The sequence below is a fragment of the Manis javanica genome, chromosome 2 (genome assembly GCF_040802235.1).
Source record: "Manis javanica isolate MJ-LG chromosome 2, MJ_LKY, whole genome shotgun sequence".
NCBI classification, from domain to species: Eukaryota; Metazoa; Chordata; class Mammalia; order Pholidota; family Manidae; genus Manis; species Manis javanica.
In genome coordinates, this window is record NC_133157.1 from 25,888,012 (window position 1) to 25,900,242 (window position 12,231).

General features: G+C 35.2%; 1 protein-coding gene across 4 annotated transcripts in view; it reads right to left on the bottom strand.

Annotated features, from left to right (window-relative positions):
• Positions 1-12,231, bottom strand: part of SLC44A1 (solute carrier family 44 member 1) — a 176,604-nt gene that overhangs the window by 92,078 nt on the left and 72,295 nt on the right. For all 4 annotated transcript variants that reach the window (XM_073226806.1, XM_017672459.3, XM_017672458.3 and 1 more), the window contains exon 4: positions 6,900-7,036. In XM_073226806.1, coding sequence (XP_073082907.1) covers positions 6,900-7,036 — 137 coding nt within the window. The remainder of the gene's footprint in view (positions 1-6,899; positions 7,037-12,231) is intronic.

Consider the following 12,231-nt stretch of genomic DNA (forward strand, 5'->3'; position numbering starts at 1 on the left):
TTAAAATTTTGTTTGATTTGCTATCACAGTGATATTTGTAGGATAGACTTAACCAAGAGAAAAAAGATTCCTTAAAAAACATGACTTAGAAAATTGTGGTTAATAAAAAAGAAAGTATCTCAGTGCACAACGGTTTTCATTATGAGGAACAAATAACATTGCTCTGTGAAGTACAATGAACTTAATCCCTTTCTTTCTATTTAGAGAAGAATATACTTCATATGCTAGAAAAATAAATGATAATTTTCTAGTTCAATTTCTAGGAACCAGTGAAAAGTATGGACATATTTGTAATTCTCAAGAGGTATCCATCAGCTACTATTGGCATATGCCAGACACTCAATAAATATTTGCTGAATGAATTAATTTTGGACATCTGTAAGAAAGATTTCTACTAGGTATTGTGGACAACAAAGAAAAGTTTGACTGTCTCCTATAATATAAGCTCCTTGAGGACTGTACCTTGTCTTTATCTCTCTGACACATACTTAAAGGATGCTGATTATTTGTTGAGTAGAAGAATTAGTTAAAATTGCATTATCAAATGTACTGATTTTTCCCCCTCTTTAATCATCAAGGTTCCCTTGATGGTTTCTGACTTGGTGGCAACTTAAGTCAGTTGCTAGGGTTGATCATTTAGTTCACTTATAAATAATATTAAGCCCAATCTTTTGATTCACTGTGACAAAAAGAATCCATAATAACTCTGTGGTTTAAGTTACTGCTACTGACTGGTAAGAAAGAGGGTAACATACTGATCATCTATTGATATGAACTCTGAACAACTAGGTACTGATAATCAAAAGGCTGAATAGATCAGATCATCTTTCAAGGTTTTAAATGGCAAAATAACAATCGCTGAGAAAGCTCCAAACATGGCTCTATTCCAAATATGAACATGGCCAAAATGGCACATCATAAAGCTCCCAGAATTTATACAAAATGCAGTATACTGAAGAAGCACTCTTAAATGGGAGTGCTTTTTCACTACAAATGGGACACAAAACAAATGGAAAAAAAAGATTTCTGTCATTTTACTATTATGTTAGGGCAAACAACACATGTATCATAAAATAGATGGACAAGAGTAATGCAAAAGGTAGTAAGGAATTCCATGTAAAATATTAGCACCAATTGACAACATGCAGTTAGCCTCCAGCTTACTCACAGTCCATTCTCATTTCTGCTGTTTAGAATTTAGATTGCAAGTGGAAAGAATAAAATGGCATGCAAAGCATCTGGCACACTGCATGGCACAAAGTAGGTACCAATAAGTGACATATTGAAACAAAATGCATAAATTAAGTCTGATTTATCTATTCAGACTCAGATGCCCACACTGAACAATGGGGATGGTGGAGTAAAATGAAGGGTGAACTATGGGCCAAAGGTGGTGGTAGGGCTAGAATTAGAGCTGGGAGACAGGAAAGGAAAGAACTGTCTGAGCAGGCATTGTCTTCACTTTCTTTGCCACCTGTCATGGTCTAGCTGGGTTGAGATGAAAATACCACACAAAGCTTAAGTTAGCTTCAGAGGGAGGTGGAATTCTTTTCACCTCTACAATGTATACATTATTTGAGTTTTTAGAAATAATGATAATAAATTAAGAAAGAAATCTGTTCATCAGAAGCTGGAGGGAAGAAAAAATTAGATGGAAATTCATGCTCTGCTGAAAATAAGAACTCAGATGGCAGCTCCCACCAGATGGTTTCTGTTTTCTTAGTAGGGCATAAATTTAGGAAAGAGGAAGAACAAGAGAAGAAAAGATATGAATAATCACTTGGAGAATATATAGAAAAGAAATGAAAGAATAAAATGAATTATTTAGAGATGAATAAAAACAGATTCACAGTAATTCAGGCTAGATTGAAGCTAAAAAAATTACCTGCTGGTGGCAACTCATATAGATACAGAGTTGAGCAAAGGATAAAGTGTATTGAGAGAACAAGAAACTATTAAGTGGCAATAGAGATGAAGAGGGAATTCCCATCCATCGTTCTTTCAAAAAGCACTGAATAGCTACTACATGGAGTTTTATATTAAGGCTTTGCTATTCAGAGATGAATAGAGCATGATCGTCCCCCACCACCACTCCCGCTCCAGAAACTCATGCTCTATTGCAGGAAAATGATAAAGAACCAAAGAAATTTAATGCTGAGTCCTTGTGGTATTTGGCAATTTTAATTTTTAAAAGGCAATTTTAAATTGTTTTATTCTCTAGCATATGATAATTGTGTCATATATAAACTATGAACCACTCGTATATCTACCACCCAACTCATGTACTAGAACTTACACATTTACATTCATCTAAATTGTTCTGTAATTTGGAACTAAATCTAAAAGCTCTTTGCAATATGGCAGCATCTCCATATAACGAATTTCCAGCTATTTCTTCCAAACTTACTATTCTAGTCAGACATACTTGACAGAGGCATTCTACAAACTTAAGTACCCCAGAAAACAACTCATCTTTCTTGTCTAGAAGAGTTGAAGAAATATTTTTTTGCCTGATAAGTGCATTTCTTACAAACATTATTACAGGAACCAAGGTAGCTTCTTCTTATACAGATTTTAAATAATTTGCAAAGGTAATAAGAGTTCACATGAATGGATAGTTGTAAAAGCTAAAAAAATACTTTCAAATGCTGTCATGGAAATTCTTAGAAAAATTCTTGCAAAAACTCTTTAAAAAGGATTTATATTATCTTTTCACTCTCATAAGAAAATGTTAATTTTACCTTGCATTTTAAAAGAAGACTTAAAATTATCATTTAAAAGATTACTACTCCAAGCAGGATCTTTCTCTTTCATGAACTTTTTAATTATGGCAAAATACACACACCAAAAAATTTATCATCTTAACAATTTTGAATTGTACAATTCAGCAGCATTAAATACATTCACACTGTTATAAAACCATCACCACTCCATCTTGCAAAACTCTCCATCCTGCAAAATTGAAACTCTTTTCTCATATAACAGTCTATCCCCTCTTTCCTGTAGCCTCTGGCAACTACTATTCTACTTTCTGTCTCCATGACTTTGACTACTCTTAAATACCTCATATTGTATTTTTCCTTTTTTAAATTTCACTTAACATACTGTGTTCAGGATTCATTCATACTATAGCATGTGTCAGAATTTCCTTCCTTTTCAAGAAAAATTTACTATCTTAATATTTTTTAAGTGTACAGCAGTGTTAATTATATGCATTGTTGTACAATAGATCTCTAAAATTTTTTCATCTTAGTGAAAATTTTTTCATCTTAGTGACTACTTTAGGTACCTCATATAAGTAGAATCAAGCAGTATTTGTCTTTCTGTTTCTAGCTTATTTCACCTAGCAAAATGTCCTCAAGATTCATCAGTGTTGTAGCATACGACAGGATTTCCTTATTTTTAAAGGCCGACTAATATTCCATTGTGTATATATACCATATTTTCTTTATCCATGCATCCATCAATGGACATTTAGTTGCTTCCACCTCTTGACTATTATGATACTGCAATGAACATGAGTGTGCAAATATATCTCTGAAATCCTGTTATCCATTATTTTGGAAATATACCTAAAAGTTGGATTGTTGGATTATATGGTAATCAATATTTTTAAGGACTTTTTTAGAGCAGTTTAGGTTTACAGTAAAATTAAGAGAAAGGTACTAAGATTTCCCATATACCCCCTGATGCCATGCATGCTTATAGCCTTTCCCATTACCAACGTTTCCCACCAGAGAGTAGTATATTTGATACAACTGGTGACCCTACATCATAATCACGCAAAGTAATGGTTTGTATTAGGGTTCACTCTTGGTGCTGTGTATTGCATAAGAATGGACAAATGTATCTACCATTATAGTTTTATAAAAAAAGCTTTCACTGCCCTAAAAATCCTCTGTGGTAATCCTACTTTTAATTGTTTGAGGAACCTCCATACTGTTTTTCCATAGCCTACTAACAGTGCACAGGAATTTCAATTTTTCTATGTCCTCACCAATATTTGTTTGTTTTGTGGGTTTTTTGGGGGGAGATGGGGGGAATAGTAGATATCCTAACAGATGTAAGGTGGTATCTCACTGTGATGTGCATTTCCCTTATGATTACTATGCTGAGAAACTTTTCATGTCATTATTGGCCATTCATATTTTCTTTGGAGAAATGTCTAATGTCAAAAGGCCTATGTACTTTCTACCAGAAATACAGCCATTACATGTGGACACATGATAATAATAAAAACTACCTGCTCCTTCTAAATCAGTTTGTACCTCAAATGATAGAAAGACAAGAGGGGAAAAAAAGATAACACAAAAAAATAGAGAAAGAATCCTCTTAGTAACAAGAATAATGATGGAATTAAATCTTACCAGCTTCCATTTAAAATCATCAATCCAAAGGACAATATAGATGCTTTTGAGAAATTCAGAAATTTCAACTTAGGATCACTGTTAAGATAAAGATGGTTAGATCCCTCCACTAAAAGCTTCCTCTCCATTATAATTTATAGTTTTTCTATTTGCCTTTTAAAATTATTATCTTCTTTATCCTCCACTGATGCGCTTCTTGATGCTGCCATCATTACTTTTTTTAATGCCTAATCTATTGACTTATTTTGCAAACAGCTGCCTCAAAAGCATAAGGGTTCCTTTGTAGCTAGGCACTAATTTAAGAAGGCTGTTTTCTGAAATAATATTTATTCATTAATACTCCTGAACACCTACTCTGTGCAAAATACTGTGGGAAATACAAAGCTACAAAACTCACCAGAAGGGTCTTATAAACTAGGTCTTACTAGGCCATACTCAGTATCATATTTGCTTAGGATACAGCCCTGGAAACAAAACATAACAACGGGGCAGCATGGGCATTTCTGCCCAGTGGCTCGTCACAGCTGGTAATATAGCTGACAAAGAACTAACTGTCTTCTGGCATTCCAGTTGACATGTCGGGTTCAAGGGACTAAGACTCATATCCAGTATGTTCAAGAGAACATGGAACAAGACAGTTCAACACTAGATCACACTCTGAATACCAAGGAAAGACATATAGAGTTTTACTTTATTTTTTAACTATTGGTGATGTCTGAGTAAGGGATTATTAACATGAATGAAGCTCTAGTAATATGAATATGGCATCAGTATATAAGGGGCCTAAAAGTAGAGACTAGAGGCAACAAGACTATTACATTCCATTGGTGAAATAGTAACAATAGTAACAATTTAACAGCAGCAGCCAACACTTTCTTTAGCAACTTGCTAAAATAGCCAGACACTATTCTAAACATTTTTCATGCATTAAAAGACAAGACATTTTTCATGTATTAAAACATGTATGGAGAGATAAAAAATTTGCAAGTGACAGGGCCAGCATTTGAACCCAGATAATCTGATCTGGCTCCAGAGCGTATACTCTTAACTACTCAAAGACACCACCTTCCGTGTATGCCCACGTTGTCCAAGATTTTAGAAAACACCCTCAGGAACACCTCATCCCTCCCTGAGAAACCTGATAATGACAGGGCTGATAGTTCTGATATTAGACTCAGCAAATCAACACATGTGAGTACATCATGTGGGAACAGAAAATGAGATCTTGAAGAATAGCTGGTACCTCCTTATTCAGTGCCCACCGAGTGCCAAGTATTCTTCATGCACCACCTCATTTAATCCTCACAACTACCTAGGATGGAGGCACTATGTTTGATCCACATTTTTTTTCAGATGAGGAAATCTAGGCTCAGAGAGACTACACCTTCTTCCCTCATTACAGAGCCAGTCAGCAATAGAAGCAGAATTAGAATCCAGAGCCATATCAGTCTCATGCTCTTCCCCACTACCTTATGCTGAGGGCTTGGAGCAGTGGGTCAGGAATACTGCCAGTCTGAAGGCTGGAGTCCTTCTACCCTCAGAAGGCTACCAGCCTCATCCAAAAGACTGCAGCCAGGAAGGTAGTGTACAGCTACGTCCCCAGGCTATTTCCAGTCTGCTAGAGGTTATACCAAGTGGATGCCTCAATCAGCCCTTGTTCCAAGGAACTAGAACTAGTATATGAATTTGTGTGGGACATAGGTAGCTCTGAGGATTTTGTGTGTAGGACACAAAATCCAAACATAATACCTTAAGGAATTTCCAAAAACAAGCTTAGGAGCTATCAGTATGTGGCCCTTCAAGAGAAGTTTAAAAAAAAAATTCTCTGAAGAGAATTTAGTAAGTCACATGGAACTGGGGATAGCTCCTGAAATTAGAAACCCAAGAGAACAGAGCTAGGGTTCAGGAAATTGACTATACTTGTTTTCTTGGCTAATTTCCATATGTTTAGCCTCAGAGCTTCCTAAAACTTTATTCTTAGAAAAATGGTTAGAACATTAAATTAAAAAAACAAAACACACCAACACATTGAAACATGGTAAAATTTTGGCTTTTACTTCTTCATTATTTTTGTATGAACTTTTCAAATTTCCTATAATAGACATATATTACATTGTTACTCAGAGATAAAAATAAAATATGCTAATTGAAATACTCCTAATCAATACTTAGGAAGGGGGGAAAAAAACCCAAATTTTACATAGAATAGTCTAATTTCCAAGTACTCAAACAGGCTACATCAAAATCACCAAGACATTTGTAAAGTATACTAATTTCCAGAGCTTAAAAACCCATTCAATCAGTATTTCCTTGAATGGGACCTAGAAATCTGGAGTTTCAATAAGCTCCTGACATGACTATCATCTTTTTCATCAAAGAAGTCCAAAAGTGCTTTCAATTCTCTTTTTCTTTTTAAGGTTCCTTGATGATTTACCTAACACAAGGACAAATTTATACTGGAATGAAAACATACAGTATTTTACAGTGAGAGTAAATGCCTCGGGGGTAGACTTGGATGGTCTAAACTCTCACCATTCATCTCTGCAAACTTCTGAACATCACTCAGGGTTTTCAGTTCTTGTCTTGGACATGCTGCTACACACAGTGCCACAGACTTGATCTTCCGATTTATCAAGTCCAGATTGCATGGATCCAAAAAGAATACATACCTAAAGCATGGAGAAAAATATTGAGATATTATTTCGTAACATACCTTCTGGTTCATTGCATAGTTGACTAAGCCTTAAATCAAATAACTTCTATTTCATACTCCTTCACAAATTTAATTAAAAATGAAAAAACTGCAAGAACTAAATATAGATGAATTTTTAAAAAAGTAATTGCTTATAAATATGCTGTTAACAGTGGGGTTGGAGGACTGTAGGACTTATCATTTGTCATGATCTACTTTTCTAATATTTAAATTTTTGTATGGGTATTTTACAATCAGAAACTATTTTCATTTAAAAAAAGAATTTTAGTTTTTTTCTTTTTTGTCAAAGCTGTACCCACACCATTACTAGATTATCCCAAAACTGCTACATAACATGAAATGTAGTTTACATATAAACTAGTTACTGAATATATCATTACAAAAATGAATTATAAAATTAATATATAAAGTTGAATGGAGGCTAGAGAGAAATACACCAATATTTTAACTATAGTCATCTCTGGGTGTTTAAATAAAATGATTTTAATTTTCTTTCTTTTATTTTTTAAAACTCTCATGTTCTAGAAAGAACTCAAATGACATTTTAATTGAGGTAACTACAATAAATACTGTTTATTGACAAAGTTCATCACATACAAACAAAATAATCCTTAAGTCCTCCATGATCCCTTTTATATCCTGTACACTTACTTTTTAGAAAAGGGAAGATTCATTAGAAATTACACTAAAACAGATTTTTAAATGTTATAAAGTAGAAGAGATGACAAAGTTGCAAATATTATCATTTGCCCAAAGAGGAAGGTCCAAATGCTCTTAACTGAGATTAGATCAAGGGAGAGAGTACAGGTAGAAATACTTTTATGGAAGATAAGAGTTTAAGAATCTCCAGCCCTGGCTTCAATTCTACTAGGTCCATAGAATGTTTTATAAAATCATGTTATCTGCCAATAGGCCTTCCCACATTGTTAAAGTCTGTTGCTACACAAAATATGATTCAAATCAGGAAATATAACCAAATATAAGAATTAGGTGAGAAAACTGAAAAGCAAAAATATACAGTTAATACATGCTGGGATGGACAATATAAAGGGATACCAGAAAAAAATTAAATAGAAAAAAAAGTGTGTGTGGTGCAGGGGAAGACAAGACAGGCCTCTGCAGGTGGAGTAACACTGCATACTTCAGTGGAGCCAGGGGCTAGGAACCCAGCATAAAGGTCAGGCATAAGCTTAAGCTACGAACCACCAACTTAAAAAAATGAATTTCTGTAACCCTGTTAGTGATTACAACACCATTACTGCTCTACATAGATAAAAGGAAAGAAAAGAAGCCAGGCAGAAAGATGTGCTTTGGAGTGGGATTCAAAGACTGCCTATGGCTGCTGACAAGGAACTAGGGCATAGAGGAAAACTTCCTGGCAACTTTTGTGTAGAAACAAGCACTTACATACTAACTGCCCCTCCAACTGTCCTGTGCATCTGACTCAGCATGCCCGTGCCTGACACCCTATGCAACTTACTGCATAAAGCCAGCCCCTGGGCAGGGAACACTCAGCTCCTTGAGGAAGGTGTCATAACACCTTTGAATCATTTACCACCACCACCACCACCACTAACAATAATACTATTAAGAAAAAAAATAATGGTAGCCAACATTTATTGAATACATAACTATGTACTAGATGTTGTACTAAACATTTACATATATTAACTCATTTATTCTTACAACAATCCTGTTGGGGGTGGGTGAGTATGTGGGTACAGGAACCGGAGTGTGGAAGAGAAGTTAAATGCACAGTGCTAAGTAACAGGCAATGTCTTGAGAAATAGCTGAAGAAATCACATGATAGTAGAAAAACAATCTTGGGGAGATTGAAGAGAAAGGCTGCCTTTTACAGCCTTCTAAGAACAGATGCCCTGTCTGACTGTCCTGCAGGCTTCTGCCTGCTCCAAGGTCAAAAGTGCTCTCACTATATTTCCAACTTTTATACCTTATAGCATACTCCCTTAACTTACCCTCCGACTGGGCAGCAGCTTTATACCATACACTGGGTCAGACCAACCTGATCTTGCTTTCTGGTTCTTTTTCTTAATAGTTGTCTGATCTTGGGGAATATATTTATCCTTCTGAGCCTTGGTTTCCTTATCTGTAAAACTGCATGCAGCCTGTTCTATAGTTTGTTGTCATGTTATTGACAATGTACTAAGGAACCTGACATGGAGTATATATGTGGTGATTCATATCATTAAGAAAACCACTTGCTTTTCACAAGTTTTACATTTGACAGTAAGGCATGAAATTCAACATTTTCTGATATGGTCATACAATAGGACTACCATATTAATATTTAACTTTCATTTGGAAGAAAAATCTGTGTAGGAGTATTCATGATTATTAGGTGATGAGCCTTGATAAGAATTAAGTAGGCCTCCAGAGTGAAAGAAGCACAAGGAGAATAGTACAAGAGGGAGAGAAGAATTCTACAATGATTATAACACTGTAAAATTGATATTGCACATTTTTTAGCCTATACAGGTTGGGAAGAACCCACTTCAACAAAACTAAAAAAATAATTTTAAACATCCTCAAGAAATGAGGATTCACATTCACATACATACATACAATTACACTCAGAACAGTCACCCGACTCCACAGTCCAAGAAAATAGTAAACTTAATTCTCTATGCATTTTACATATTCAAATACACATTAACACAGCAAATGTGTGCACATGCACACATGTTTAAAATAAGTTATAGGCCTTAAATTTAGATTCTGTTAACATTTAATGGATGTCTGGGTGCTGGGAACTGTCACATTCGTGATTTTACTCAGTCTTCACAACAACTTTATGAAAAAGAGGCTATCACCATTCTATAGAGGACAAAACTGAGATGCTAAGAGCTATTAGATGCCAAAACATGAATTCAAACCTAGTTTCTCTAATTCTCAATTTCATTCCTTCCAATATTCTCTATTCTCAAAATATTTCCTACAAATAATTTTAACTCTTCTTTATTAACTTCTAATATTGTTTCCAGCATTGTGAAGTTCATCCAATCCATGCAAACATGTTTATAGGTAATTACATTTTAACTAATTGGTACTTAACTGAATATTTACAGAGTACGAAAAGTGTCTGTGTCAAATAGACAAATTTATGATTAAACTGCACTTTCTTATGACATAGAGAATAGAACCAATAATATTGTATTGTCTCAGTATGGTAGCGGAGGTAAAAACACTTACTGTGGTATTTAGTAATGTATATAATTATCAAGTCACTGTGTTGTACATCTGAAACCAATATAATACTGTATATCAACTATATTCTAATAAAAGTAGATAAATTTTTAAAAAAGAAAAAACCCTGCACCTTTCTTGCCTTTTGATTTAAAAATGCCCTTAGCCAGATAAATAAATCCTTAGCTTCAGTTTTCACTTCAAACAAAATGAACTATATGTGTCAGTTTCATTTTTTTGAAATGAAACAAATGACCAACTCTCAAATAAGCATAGCACCGAACATCACTAATCATCAGGGAAATGCAAATTAAAATCACAGTGAGATATCACCTCACACCAGTTAGGATGGCCAACATCACAAAGACAAGAAACAACAAATGCTGGCGAGGATGCAGAGAAAGGGGAACCCTCCTACACTGCTGGTGGGAATATAAATTAGTTCAACCACTGAGGAAAGCAATATGGAGGTTCCTCAAAACACTAAAAATAGAAATACCATTTCACCCAGTAATTCCACTCCTAGGAATTTACCTAAAGAAAACAAGGCCCCTGTTCAAAAAGACTTATGCACCCCTATATTTATTGCTGCACTATTTACAATAGTCAAGATACAGAAACAAACTAAGTGTTCATCAGTAGATGAATAGATAAAGAATATGCAGTACTTATATACAATGGAATATTATTCAGCCATAAGAAGAAAACAAATCCTACCATTTGCAACAACATGGATGGATCTAGAGGGTATTATGCTCAGTGAAACAAGACAGGCGGAGAAAGACAAATACCAAATAACTTCACTCATTTGTGGAATATAAAAACAAAACAAAACTGAAGGAACAAAGTAGCAGCAGACACAGACTCCAAGAAGGGACTACCAGTTACTAAAGGGAAAGGGTTGGGGAAGAAGGGAGAAGGGAATTAAGGGGCACTATAAATAGCAATCACAATATAGGTAGATCACAGGGAAGGCAGTATAGCACAAAGAAGACAGCATCTTAGGATGCTGATAGATAGTGACTGCAATGGGGGTGGGGGGCGGTGAGGACTTGATAAGATGGGTGAATGTTGAAACCACAATGTTGTTCATGTGAAACCTTCATGATATTGTATATCAATGCTACTTTAATAGAAAAAAAGTAAGCATGGCATTGGCAGACCAGATTGGTATAACTAACAAATCTACAGATGAGTGTTTTTCAACTCAGAAGGTGAGAGACACTACATCAGAGGCTATAAAACAGTTGTCTGTCTGGAACTGTATCTTAAAACACTCAGACTACTTTCACTCCACCATTAAGCAAACAGTTGGAAAGGGATGTGGCAACTGAATTTTGAGAAAGCATTTTAGGCAACTCTGATTATGCACCTTGGTCCCTATGACCCATCCTTTCAGAGTGGAGAACCACTGTCACTGATTATCCATAAACCTAAATAAAAGCCAATTTTCATTGCCACCCTCAGTGAAAGCAGCTCTGTTTAAGTTTTACATTACTTAAGGAGCTAGGATGAATAAAATACCAAAAGTGGGAATGAAGAAGGAAAAGAAACAACAAGAGAAAATCACTCCACAAACTAAACAGTCTAGACACTTGCAGGCATTGCCACAGACAACACGCACCCAGCATGATCACATGATAATGAGAAGGACACATTTGCAAGGAGAGTTGCAAAACAGCCCAGTGAACTTTGAACTTAAAGTTAGGGGAATGGAGGAACAAGACAGGGATGCCCACTCTCCCCACTGTTATTCAACATAGTACTGGAAGTCCTAGCCATGGCAATCAGACAAAACAAAGAAATACAAGGAATCCAGATTGGTAAAGAAGAAGTCAAATTGTCACTATTTGCAGATGACATGATATTGTACATAAAAAACCCTAAAGACTCCACTGTAAAACTACTAGAACTAATATTGGAATTCAGCAAAGTTGCAGGATACAA